The sequence below is a fragment of the Brachionichthys hirsutus genome, chromosome 23, assembly GCF_040956055.1.
Source record: "Brachionichthys hirsutus isolate HB-005 chromosome 23, CSIRO-AGI_Bhir_v1, whole genome shotgun sequence".
Lineage (NCBI taxonomy): Eukaryota > Metazoa > Chordata > Actinopteri > Lophiiformes > Brachionichthyidae > Brachionichthys > Brachionichthys hirsutus.
The window spans coordinates 6,904,363-6,917,804 of record NC_090919.1 but is presented as its reverse complement, the minus strand read 5'-3'; the positions used below and the strand labels follow the sequence as shown (position 1 = coordinate 6,917,804).

The 13,442-nt window shown below is 54.8% G+C and overlaps 2 protein-coding genes across 2 annotated transcripts; both read left to right on the top strand.

Moving 5' to 3' along the window:
* The first annotated feature begins 623 nt into the window (after nt 1-623).
* On the top strand, nt 624-6,002 carry taf6l (TAF6-like RNA polymerase II, p300/CBP-associated factor (PCAF)-associated factor). The gene is given in 17 exon segments (XM_068755768.1): nt 624-686; nt 688-763; nt 852-946; nt 1,036-1,077; nt 1,079-1,187; nt 1,653-1,672; nt 1,674-1,704; nt 2,194-2,244; nt 2,247-2,287; nt 2,368-2,442; nt 2,566-2,786; nt 2,902-2,906; nt 2,909-2,953; nt 2,956-3,032; nt 3,871-3,999; nt 4,950-5,440; nt 5,506-6,002. Coding segments are annotated over 17 exon segments (1,905 nt in total). The 3' UTR covers nt 5,840-6,002.
* A 1,331-nt stretch (nt 6,003-7,333) lies between these two features.
* kcnk7 (potassium channel, subfamily K, member 7) lies at nt 7,334-8,837 on the top strand. Its single transcript, XM_068755769.1, has 2 exons — nt 7,334-7,924; nt 8,351-8,837. The coding sequence occupies exons 1-2, from the start codon at nt 7,609-7,611 to the stop codon at nt 8,650-8,652; spliced, it is 618 nt and encodes a 205-aa protein (XP_068611870.1). The 5' UTR covers nt 7,334-7,608; the 3' UTR covers nt 8,653-8,837.
* The last annotated feature ends 4,605 nt before the right edge of the window (nt 8,838-13,442 follow it).

The window sequence follows — 13,442 nt, the reverse complement described above, 5'->3', positions numbered from 1 at the left end:
GCTAGCTGTTCTAAGCTAGCTACCAGTCGTAGCTGGTCAATAAGTAAGATGTTTTAAGCTAGCTGTTCTAAGCTAGCTACCAGTCGTAGCTGGTCAATAAGATGCTTTAAGCTAGCTGTTCTAAGCTAGCTACCAGTCGTAGCTGGTCAATAAGATGCTTTAAGCTAGCTGTTCTAAGCTAGCTACCAGACGTAGCTGGTCAATAAGTAAGATGCTTTAAGCTATGTTCTAAGCTAGCTACCAGACGTAGCTGGTCAATAAGTAAGATGCTTTAAGCTAGCTGTTCTAAGCTAGCTACCAGTCGTAGCTGGTCAATAAGTAAGATGCTTTAAGCTAGCTGTTGTAAGCTAGCTACCAGACGTAGCTGGTCAGTAAGTAAGACATTAATTCACACAACAAACGGATTTAAAGTCACTTTCACGCCGCTCCACCCGATACGCAGAGCCCAGATGTTTGTATTAGCGTGAGAGGACTACGAACCAAACCCCCTTTAAAGGCCGCGTTGTTGTTGTTGTTGTTGTTGTTGACGGAGCCCCGGAACCTGAATACGTGTTGCCCTCCTCGCCATTAGCGTGTCTAATGCCGCTCCTTTACTGGGCAGGTTCTGGGCGGCCTCCGCGAGCATGGCGGACCGGGAGGAGCGCCGCTTCGCCGAGGTTCCTCGGGACTCCGTCCGGCTGATGGCGGGAGAGCTCCGGCGTGGATGTGAGCGACGAGGTGGCGGCTCTCCTGGCTGAAGACGTGTGTTACCGGCTCAGGGAGGCGCGCAGGTCAGCGACGGGCTCCGGGACCAGCGGCTCATGTTTCGGTGCTAAGTGGAGGCGTAGACATGATGCGATGCTATTGTTGATCAACGCAGAGCAGCTCTCAGTTCATGAGGCATGCGAAGAGGAGGCGGCTGACGGTGGAGGACCTGAACCGGGCTCTGCGCTGGAGCAACGTGGAGGTGCCGATGGTCCCGCACGGCCGGTGTGTCTGAGGCGAGCTGCTGCAGGCGGCCCCGCCCTCAACGCCGCTCTCTCCTGTGTTCGGCAGGCCGTCTGCGGCTACGGCGCCCCGGATGCGCTTCCCTTCCGTTCCGTTTAAAGAAGGAGATCTTTTCTTTGTGGACGATCGGGACATCAACCTCGTCGAATTGGCTTTGGCCACCAACATTCCCAAAGGCTGCGCTGAGACGATGGTCCGAGGTACGTAGACTAGGACCTGGGACGATGGTCCGAGGTACGTAGACTAGGACCTGGGACGATGGTCCGAGTGCGCAGATTAGGACCTGGGACGATGGCCCGAGGTACGCAGACTAGAACCTGGGACTATGGTCCGAGGTACGCAGATTAGGACCTGGGACTATGGTCTGAGGTACGCAGATTAGGACCTGGGACTATGGTCCGAGGTACGCAGACTAGGACCTGGGACTATGGTCCGAGGTACGCAGATTAGGACCTGGGACTATGGCCCGAGGTACGTAGATTAGGACCTGGGACTATGGCCCGAGGTACGCAGATTAGGACCTGGGACTATGGTCCGAGGTACGCAGATTAGAACCTGGGAACTATGGCCCGAGGTACGCAGACTAGACCTGGGACGGGCTGTCCCTGATTCAGTTCTCTCAGGCATTTGTTCCTAATGTCTTTTAAATGTTTCTCTCTCTTCAGTGAATGTATCTTACCTGGATGGGAAAAGGTAACCTGGAGCTTCAGGGGACGGGTAAGGACGACAAAGGTAGAGGGGTGGTGGGACAGGACAGGGATGTGGTGTTACAACGTGTTCAAACTGGGGGACAAGGCGGTCCAAAGCGGTCCAAGGCGGTCCAAAGCGGTCCAAAGCGGTCCAAAGCGGTCCCAAAGCGGTCCAAAGCGGTCCAAGGCGGTCCAAGGCGGTCCAAGGCGGTCCAAAGCGGTCCAAGGCGGTCCAAGGCGGTCCAAGGCGGTCCAAGGCGGTCCAAGGCGGTCCAAAGCGGTCCAGAACTCTTTGTCTGTGATTGAATGACGGCGTAAACGTGACTCTCGTTCTGCTACGAGGGTTTTACAGTGTAATGTTCAGATTGAGCGTAACAGGAAAGGATGTTTTCCTTCAGAACTAGATTATGGCTTGTTGAAAAGCAGGAAGTGTCCTGCTTATCTTACCTGACCTTAGCCTGTGCGTGACCTCTGCGTGACCTCTGCGTCTGAGCGCAGCCCTGCTGTCTTGTCCCAGTTCCCGCAGCGGTGCAGTCTCTGTCAGACGACCTTTTGAAGTACTACCAGCAGTCACTCGGGCCGTCCTGGGGGTGGACCCCCACCTCATGAAGGTAGGTGGACGCCAAAGAACGCAAGCGGACGTTCCCGTGTGTGGATCAACCGGGCTAGCGGTCTCCTCGGTGCCCTGCAGGTGGCGCTGCTGGACCTGCAGTCCAACTCCAAGATCGCTGCCCTCCTGCCGTACTTTGTGTACGTCATCAGTGGGGTAGGAGCGGTTTTGCATTCCATGGCAACAAGCAAAGACCAGCTTTGTGTTCGTTCTTTGCGTTTAGCGTGAAGCTAACGGCGGTCTGTAACTGAACCTGGGCTTCCTTTGCTTCCTGCCCAGGTGAAGTCCGTGAGCCACGACCTGGAGCAGCTCAACAGGCTGCTCCACATGGTGAAGAGCCTGGTCCAGAACCACTTCCTGTACCTCGGCTCGTACGTGCGCAGCCTGGTCTCCAGCGTCATGTACTGCATCCTGGAGCCGCTGGCCGCCTCCATCAACCCGCTGAACGACCACTGGACCCTCCGAGACTACGCCGCGCTGCTCCTCAGCCACATCTTCTGGTGAGCGGGACAAACGGGACGCTGTCTCTGTCCCAGGCAAAGAGCGAAGCTGGGATCTCTCATCACACGGCAACGTGCTGATTGGCCGAATGACCGTTGTGTCTGTCCTCCCCAGGACTCACGGGATCTGGTCAGCGGGCTCTACCACCAGATCCTGCTGTCGCTCCAGAGGTTCTGTCTGACCCAGTGAGACCGCTCTGTTCCCACTACGGGGCCGTGGTGGGACTGCACGCTCTGGGATGGAAGGTGCGTTAGCAGCGTCAGCGCGGTCCATGGGAGGGGACGGGAGGGGACGGGAGGGGGACGGGAGGGGACGGGACGGGACGGCTTGTCCTCAGTGTTACAAACGTTGTAGATCTGGTTGAAATGTCTGGTAGTAGCAAACATACGGTGGCGGTGAAGATGTAGCGCCCCTGAAGCACGCGCGCGAGCGTGACTCCGCCCCTGCGCCGGGCAGCGGACTCCGCCCATGCTCCGAGCCAGCGTGACTCCGCCCGTGCTCCGAGCGAGCGTGACTCCGCCCCTGCGCCAAGCCAGCGTGACTCCGCCCGTGCTCCGAGCCAGCGTGACTCCGCCCCTGCGCCAAGCCGCCAGCGTGACTCCGCCCGTGCTCCGAGCCAGCGTGACTCCGCCCCTGCGCTCCGAGCGAGCGTGACTCCGCCCTGCTCCGAGCCAGCGTGACTCCGCCCGTGCTCCCAGCGAGCGTGACTCCGCCCCTGCTCCGAGCGAGCGTGACTCCGCCCCTGCTCCGAGCCAGCGTGACTCCGCCCGTGCTCCGAGCGAGCGTGACTCCGCCCCTGCTGCGAGCGAGCGTGACTCCGCCCCTGCTGCGAGCGAGCGTGACTCCGCGCCCCTGCTCCGAGCGAGCGTGACTCCGCCCCTGCTCTGAGCGAGCGTGACTCCGCCCCTGCTCCGGGCCAGCGTGACTTCCGCCCGTGCTCCCAGCGAGCGTGACTCCGCCCCTGCTCCGGGCCAGCGTGACTCCGCCCCTGCTTCTTGTTGCTCTCCTAAACGCGCTCCTCTGTCTCGTTGACTCTGAGACTGGACGCGGCGTCCGTCTGTGTGTCTTTGTCTTTGTCGGCAGGCCGTAGAGCGAGTCCTCTTCCCGCACCTCCCTGCCTACTGGGCCAACCTCCAGGCCGTGTTGGACGACTACTCTGTCTCCAACGCCCAGGTCAAAACAGATGGACACAAGGTCTACGGAGCCATCCTGGTCAGTACCGCCGGGACCAAACGTCCTTTCGTCCGCTGACGGCTCTCGTACTCCGGTTCAGTGGTTTACGAGGTCCCACACTGTCAGGTCTTCGTCTCGCAGGGCGGGACCTCGCGGGGAATGTTCTCCTCAATAACGATAGATCTTGAAGACGTCGGGAGCTTTGGAGCCCTAAATAATCAATCCTCCCCGTGCACTCGACCAGAGAGAGGCGTGCCGAGGTCATTGTCTCGAGGCGGGGTCCCCGAGGTCATCGTCTCGTGGCCGTGTCCCTGAAACCGAGCGTGTCTTCGTCTCAGTCAGAGGACGGTTGTTCATTCCACACATCAAACCGACTGTTTCCTGACGGGACGGTCTGACTGTTGAACTGTGGACAGGCTGCTCACCTTTGATCATTTGGTTTTACCTGCACACTTGGACCTCCGCCTCGTTTCCAGGTAAACTGCGTGTAGGTGTTGTGCTGCCACCTTGTGGCCGTTATGCGCCGTTACCAGCGGCTGCAAATTAACAACGCGGGGAAACGATCTTTGCTCCGTTCTCAGCGTGACGTCGTCGTCGTGTTCCTCAGGCCACGACGTCACGCTGCCTCCAACGCCAACGAGTAAAGGTCAGTAAAGGTCAGTCTGTGTCGTAGTTTCTGTTCCTCCGGCTGACAATCTGATTGGATGCCAAAGAAACTCCAGAAACTCCACCTTGTTCCAGATTGATTTATGGTGAACAAAAGTCTGAAGCTCAGGCTGTTACTTTTGATAAAGTTCATCGAGGCGTCTCATCAGGCCCCTAAACGGGCCCCCAGCGAGCCCCCAGCGGGCCCCCAGCGAGCCCCCAGCGGGCCCCCAGCGAGCCCCCAGCGAGCCCCCAGCGAGCCCCCAGCGAGCCCCCAGCGGGCCCCCAGCGGGCTTCGTACTCGAACGCCTCCAGGTAACGCGTTGTCCTCGGCTGTCCTGCAGGTGGCGGTGGAGCGCCTGCTGAAGATGAAGTCTCGGTCTCCTCCAGCAGAGGGGGCCCCCGCTGGTCAGATGGGCTCTGTTGTGGCTGACATCGGCTACGGCGTGAGCTCTCCTGGCCTCAGCCCCCCCCCGGAGCCTCTGCCAGAGGCTGCCCTGGGAATCGCCAGCCACCTCCAGGCGGGGGGTGCCGTCTGTCCTTGGGAGGAATGGACCCCCGTCCCTCTGCCGGCCATGTACTGTGAGCTCTACTCCTTCTTTGGGGACAGCTTGGCTGTCAGGTTTAGCACAGGACCCGGGTCCGGCGTCGACCCCCCTCGCACGCCGTTGCGGGTCGCCGATGACAGGAAGGAACCTCCTGGTCTCTCCTCCAATCCCGACACGGCTCGAAAAATGCCACAGCTGACGGCAAACCTCAACATCAGCCCGAGACGGGACGGGAGTCCTCGCCCCGACCCGGCGCCCCCCAGTCTGGCAGCTCCTGGATCAGGAAGGTAAAGCGCCCGCGGCCCTTTGAAGTGATTCCGGCGGTCGCTGTAACGGACTTCGTCTGCGTCAGGTCTCTGGCTCGGTCCGCGCCGGCGCAGCGCCCCAGATGTTCCTCCTCGCGTCCGGCTCAGCGTCCGGCGGCTCAGTCTCGGGACGTCTTCCCCAAATCTCGCTTCACGTCTCCTCAGACGGGACCGCCGGCGTTCTCCTTCCTCATCGATGGCCGGCAGATGGGCCGGCGGTGCCAAGGCCGCCGCCCTTTCCAGACCACTTTTGCCCCTCCTCCAGCTCTCCCTGCAGTCGCCCCGCGTGCGTACGCCCACAAACTGCCCGTCATCGGCCGAGTGGGCAGACCTGTGCGCCGCTGGGCTTGCTCCCAGTACTCCCTCCAGCTCCCCCTGTAGTCTCAGGAAGGAGCTGCAGTGTATCGACGGGAACCGACCCCGCCTCCAGCGCGGCTGAGGTTGCCATGGGAGACAAGAACCGTTCTCCGTCCCGGATCAGCTGTTCTGTGAGACGGCAGAGATCAACTGCTGAAAATTGCCAATAAAATATTTTGTGACCATACTTTTGAATATTTTCCGTTATTAATTTATTTACGAGGTATTTAACGAGCCTTTGAAATGCGTTCAGAGTTCAGCCGTCTGAAGGCGTGTTACTCGTCTCTCACTCGGCAGGCAGCTTTAATGTTTCGCTAGATTTCATTATTGAACTTTTATCGACTATCGCCAGACATGACAGTTTTTGATAAGTAATAAACTTGCTAAACAGTTCTGGTAGATTTAAAACTAATTTCCCCCTGTAATTTTAGAAGTCACACTTTTATTGTATTTTTTCTACTCCATTTTTAAAGCACCTTTTAGCAACAGGCTGTTATTCCAAAACTGCAGCAATATGGCGCCAAATTTGTTTCTCATCACCTGAAATGTTCACTTACTAAGAAAGTAAGACCTAAAATAAAGTTATTAAAAATCTTTTTATTTCCTATTCCTTAATATAATTGGTAATAAGGATAAATTACACGTTTATACAACTGGTAATACCAGATTATTGTGCCCTTCTGCCCTCTGTTAAACTGGGGACTTGTCCAGGATGTGTCCCGCCTCTCACCTGTTCTAAAAGGGGACATATTATGAAAAACTCACTTTTCCCATGTTTCTACACTATTATGGTGATTTTGGGTCAACCCCAAAACAGCCAAATAAACCATCCAGTCAATCCTCTCTATTTTATGTAGGTCTGAAATCACCTCCTGAAACACGTCTGGAAGAAATCGCGCCCGCTGTGACATCACAAGGGGCAAATGTGCACATGCGTGCGTCCCCGTGTCTGCCCATCCACGCGCTGCTCTGGAAGTTGAAGGTGTTTCTTGTTGACTCACAGGAAGTGGAAGGTGTCCGGGCCGGTGTTTCCCAGTGCCGGTGTTTACCGGGCCGGTGTTTCCCGGTGCCGGTGTTTACCGGGCCGGTGTTTCCCAGTGCCGGTGTTTACCGGGGCCGGTGTTTCCCGGGCCGGTGTTTACCGGTGCCGGTGTTTACCGGGGCCGGTGTTTCCCGGGGCCGGTGTTTACCGGTGCCGGTGTTTACCGGGGCCGGTGTTTACCGGTGCCGGTGTTTACCGGTGCCGGTGTTTACCGGTGCCGGAGTTTCCCGGGGCCGGTGTTTCCCGGTGCCGGTGTTTCCCGGTGCCGGTGTTTCCCGGGCCGGTGTTTCCCGGGCCGGTGTTTACCGGTGCCGGTGTTTCCCGGGCCGGTGTTTACCGGTGCCGGTGTTTACCGGGGCCGGTGTTTACCGGGGCCGGTGTTTACCGGTGCCGGTGTTTACCGGTGCCGGAGTTTCCCGGGGCCGGTGTTTCCCAGTGCCGGTGTTTACCGGGGCCGGTGTTTCCCGGGCCGGTGTTTACCGGTGCCGGTGTTTCCCAGGCCGGTGTTTACCGGTGCCGGTGTTTACCGGGGCCGGTGTTTCCCGGTGCCGGTGTTTACCGGTGCCGGAGTTTCCCGGGGCCGGTGTTTCCCGGTGCCGGTGTTTCCCGGTGCCGGTGTTTCCCGGGCCGGTGTTTCCCGGGCCGGTGTTTACCGGTGCCGGTGTTTCCCGTGTCTCTGCCCTGCTGCGCCTTTGTAAATATTTAAAGCCTACCGAGCCTACGGCGTCGGGTTTCAGTCGGTGAACCGACGATGGCCGACACCACGTCCTCGCTGGTCCTCTTCGCTCGGACCCACTCATTGGCCTGCTTGGTTCTCTGCTACCTGGCCTTCATCACGCTGGGAGCCGTGGCGTTCCTGCTCCTGGAGAAGCCGGCGGAGCAGGCGATGAGGGCCGAGGTCGACGAGCTGCGTCTCTCCTTCCTGCAGGAGCACGCCTGCGTGGAGGAGAGCAGGCTGACGGAGCTGCTGGAGGAAACGCTCGCCGCTCGGCGCCGAGACGCCGGCGGCCGACGCTGCAGCTTCGCAGCGTCGCTCTACTTCGTCATCGTCACGCTGACAACCATCGGTGAGACAAAACGCAAGACGCTGTTATCCTGATCAAATCATCGGCTCGGAGACTGAATGATTACACCCTCCCTCTGTGCTGTTCTTCCTCTCGTACCCGACACCCTCCCTCTGTGCTGTTCTTCCTCTCGTACCCGACACCCTCCCTCTGTGCTGTTCTTCCTCTCGTACCCGACACCCTCCCTCTGTGCTGTTCTTCCTCTCTGTACCCGACCCCTCCCTCTGTGCTGTTCTTCCTCTCGTACCCGACACCCTCCCTCTGTGCTGTTCTTCCTCTCGTACCCGACACCCTCCCTCTGTTTCTCTCTTCCTCTCGTACCCGACACCCTCCCTCTGTGCTGTTCTTCCTCTCGTACCCGACACCCTCCCTCTGTGCTGTTCTTCCTCTCGTACCCGGACACCCTCCCTCTGTGCTGTTCTTCCCCAGGTTCTGACACTTGCAGCCCAAAGTCAGACGAGGCCAAGCTCTTCTGTGTTCTCTACTGTTCTCTGGGGACTCCCCTGACCCTGTCCCTCCTCGGTGTCCTTTCCGACGTCCTCCTTCCTGTCCTCACCCACACCCCGTGCACCGTCTTCACGCCCGCTGGGGGCTCTCGTACCGCCAGGCCGCGGCCATCCTCTGTGCTCTGGGGCTCGCCCTCCTCTCCCTGCCCCCGTCCTCCTGGTCTGGGTGGCGGCGCCAACAGTGCAGCTTCTTGGACACTCTTTTCTTCTGCTTCGTTGTCCTGAGCACCGTCGGTGAGGGAGGGAGCGCTGTGGGCGGAGCCCAGCGATCCGGGAGCCATGGAGACGCTCCAACTCATCATCTCATGTAATGAACCGGTTATTTCTCATCCTGCTCTACTTCAGTTTGGATCCCAGCCGTTTTCAGATTGCAACGTAAACGCTTGTCCTCTATTTTTCTACAGTCTCTTAATCTGTAATAATGACATAAACAAGGTTTACCGGTCATGGTGGTGCAGTGGGTAGCGCCCCCCCCCCCCCCCCCCCCCCCACACACACACACTCCTTTCTCTCCACAGGTTACCTGCTGGCAGGCCTGGTGGTTGTCCTCACTTTAAGGGACGCTGTCCTCCAGGTTCCCCAGGTCTCTGCGCTGATGAGGTTCTTGTCCGGTCCCCAGTATGCAGAACTGGACGATGTCCCTCGAGACAACACCGAGGTGGACCCTCGGTACCGCCAGTGCATCGCTACTGTCTCTTCCACGCCAGCAGAACCGTCGGGCTCTGAGCTGGATTTAGAACGGCCTTGTTGGAACCGTCCTTCATGCTCAAATCTTTAAAGTCGCTTTGACGTCTTGCAACTTGGACACACGTGAAGACGGAAGGAAGAGTCAAGAGAGACACGTGTTCCTGTACGTTCACAGTTTGCACCCCCCCAAAGCTTTCAGCTCTGACCCGTCCCCCTGCTATAAAACACTTGTCGAGAGGACGACCCCCCGTCTTTGTCTCTTCTTTCTGCTCTTCTGTCCAGCAGGCTTGGCGTGACGTCAGAAGTCCTGGATGGCGTGCAGATTCAGCACAAAGGGGGGGGGGGGGGGGGTCTGTCACGCTCGCCATGTTACTCAGCCCTAATTCGTTTTATCATGGAGTCAGGCGAGGTGACTAGATCGGGGGGGGGGGGGGGGAGCAACAACAAAACAACAGCAGGGATGTATAAGCGATGACATCACGAGGATTGGTGTGACCTCACTGTGTGTGTGTGAGACCTGCGCCTCCGGCTCTGACTCCGCTCTGACTCCGGCTCCGGCTCTGACTCCGACTCCGGCTCCGACTCCGGCTCCGACTCCGGCTCCGACTCCGGCTCCGACTCCGGCTCTGACTCCGGCTCCTGACTCCGACTCCGACTCCGGCTCAGACTCCGGCTCCGGCTCCGGCTCCGCTCCGGCTCCGGCTCCGGCTCCGGCTCCGGCTCGGGCTCCGGCTCCGACTCCGACTCGGGCTCGGGCTCCGACTCCGACTCCGGCTCCGGCTCCGGCTCCGGCTCCGGCTCCGACTCCGGCTCCGGCTCCGGCTCTGACTCCGCTCTGACTCAAGCGTCCACAGAGATGACTGACGACCAGGACAGCCTTGTGATGGCTGTTCACCAGGACACACGAGTCTCCTCGGAGGTCACAAATGCTCTTGTCAAATACCACGGACAGCTTTCGTGACTCTTGCAATACTAAAACATGACTGAACAGTCGAGAAAACAAAGTAGACAAATATATCTTGCCATGTACTTTTAACCACAGAATGCGGATCAAAGGACTGCAGAGTTTAGGAGCGTCAGTAAACGCAGTAAATAGTTGTTCATGTTTTCACAAAGTATGGAACCTGAACCTGTGCATCGACGCGGAGCACGCTAAATGTCACGCGGTCTGATGATTCGCCCGCCCTGCTGGAGACGGACGGCTCGCAGGTGTCGGGCTTAGCGGGGCTATATTTACGAAGGTCACATGGAAATGTAGGAATGACGGGTCTGATTACGAGTCCGCTGGAGACGCTTCTCGCTCATCTTCACCCTCACAGGAAGCCATTGCATCATGTCCGCTTTGAATCTGAGCATCTTCATTTTCTGCGGTGATTTCCTGCCTGCACGCACACGCGCACGCACACACACGCACACACACACGCACACGCACACGTGTTCATCCGGGTTTTTATTTGCATGCTACTCTCAGGACACGTATGAAATGTAGGATTTAACTATTATCTTCCTGCATGCAGGGAAAATCTCTGTTTAGTGTGTTACAATCATTCCATGAATAGATATAGCGAATATTTGTTCCTGACCTCATTCTGGATCAGATCCGGAAGACGTGTTTCATGATGGTTCAGATCGGACCCCTTTATGACTGGGATCATTGGTGAGTGAATTGAATGCAGATTTTACAAGATAGGATTTTATTTTTTATTATCCTATAAGTAAATGGGAAAATCAAGATTTTTTTATATCCAGACGGGAATCCGGGATCGTTCTCCGTTCCCAAAAATGTAATGGGCTCTACATAGAACAAGACCCATTTTCAAAAAAGAGTTCCATCAAGATCCATCCGGCCGTTATTCCGTAATCCTGCTAAACATTTCTGCAATCCAGATCCAGATGAAATTCTTTGGTGAGATAGAGACCCCCCCCCCCCCTACATGACTGTGTCAAAATTCCATACACATCAGTCAATAATCAGCCGTGATATTGAGAACAGACTTTGAATCAAATGATCCAGAATCCAGGATCTCTTCTGGATCATCACCAGAATGTTATCCTCTTTTACTGGAAACATTCCCAACATTTCCTGAAAATTTCATCGTTTCTGTCTAACTTTTTTGAGTTTTCTTGTACCTGAAATTTAAGACAAAACAGTTGCACACACAATAATGCAAATTTAACACAACTGTTTGCTGTACATACAGATATATTTTGGTGTTTATTTATTATTCTTAGTAGAATAACTTATAACTTATATAAATTATAGGTACAAATGTACAAGTACAAGCCATTCTGAACTATTGTGTTTTGGTGCAGAGCTACTACGTAGTTACTATGGTGTAGTTATTACAGTGTAGTTACTACGGTGTAGTTACTACAGGTGTAGTTACTATGGTGTAGTTATTACAGTGTAGGTTACTATGGTGTAGTTACTACGGTGTAGTTACTATGGTGTAGTTATTACAGCGTAGTTACTACGGTGTAGTTACTACGGTCTAGTTACTACAGTGTAGTTACTACGGTGGAGTTACTACAGTGGAGTCATACGGTGTAGTTACTACGGTGTAGTTATTACGGTGGAGTTATTACGGTGTAGTTACTACGGTGTAGTTATTACAGTGTAGTTACTACGGTGTAGTTACTAAGGTGTTGTTACTACGTTCTAGTTACTACGGTGTAGTTACTACGGTGTAGTTACTACGGTGTAGTTACTAAGGTGTTGTTACTATGGTCTAGTTACTACGGTGTAGTTACTACGGTGTAGTTACTACGGTGTAGTTACTACGGTGTCGTTACTACGGTCTAGTTACTACGGTGTCGTTACTACGTTCTAGTTACTACGGTGTAGTTACTAGGGTGTAGTTACTAAGGTGTTGTTACTACGGTCTAGTTACTACGGTGTAGTTACTACGGTGTAGTTACTACGGTGTCGTTACTACGGTGTAGTTACTACGGTCTAGTTACTACGGTGTCGTTACTACGTTCTAGTTACTACGGTGTAGTTACTAGGGTGTAGTTACTAAGGTGTTGTTACTACGGTGCTAGTTACTACGGTGTAGTTACTACGGTGTAGTTACTACGGTGTAGTTACTACGGGTGTCGTTACTACGGTGTAGTTACTACGGTGTAGTTACTACGGTGTCGTTACTACGGTCTAGTTACTACGGTGTAGTTACTACACCATAAACTGGGGGGGGGGGTGGTCTCTGTCCAAATGCTTCCTTGGTTCTGATGACTGAGGGGAGATGTTTTACACGGATGGGGGGGTTTTGGACAGAGACCAGCCCCCCCCCCCCCCCCCCCCCCAGCCTCTGCTTCTTCATGCAACCCTCAAACAAAGGCCATATTACGGCGATTCTTGATTACTGCGAGTATTGTAAACATTTTAGAAGCGTTCATCGCAGCAGATGCTGGACGTGATCAGTCAATCATGATGATTGATTGATTGATATGCAAGTTGAGGTTTAAATATGAGTTAGCCTAAACTTCGTTGCTGTTTGAGGCGCCGCTCATTCTGTGTGAGCAACAGATTATAAATAGACTCAGAGTTCAGCTGGAAACACACGAAGGGCCGATGACAGAGGAAACGCCCCCTGACAGATCTGCAGCTCTTCATTATTCATCCCCTCATCATGTCACTAAAGGAAGTAAAAACATGTTTGTCCAGCCCCCCCTCGTAGCACCACTGTCAACGAAAGGATCTGCTTGAATCTATTCATTTTTGACACTCATCTTTTGATTTGAATTCCTAAGAACAGACAATGCTTTAATGATATCTCCTTTTATCTCAGTCATCTTTTGGGGCCGCGTTCGACTGAAGCAGGGCCTCAAGCTCATTTCCTCCAGGGCCACATCATCAAAGGGCCAGTTGTAACCTAACAGTGTAAATGTAACTAAATGTAACTACTACTCAACATGCTAATAGATGTATTTATTATGTATTACTACTATACACACTTACATATGCAATTGCATAGTTGTAAAAATATATGAATACTTTACTGCTGTAATAATCTGAGTTCTGTAATCGCCAGCGTCTGTGTGTCTGTCTGTGTATCTGTCTGTGTGTCTGTCTGTCTGTTTGTCTGTCTGTCTGCTGTCTGTTAGCAAGATAACTCAAAAGATTCTGGATGGATCTTTGTGAAGTTTTCATGAAAATGTTCTGAACGTTATCAGGAACGATTGATGACACTGTGGTGGGCGGAGTCTCTATGTTTTCTCCGTGCTCTCCGGTTTCCGCTCACCTCCAAAAACATACAGTTTAGGTGACTTGGCTGCCCCGAGTGTGTGAATGTGTGTCTCCGTGTGGCCCCGCAATGAGCTGGCGATGC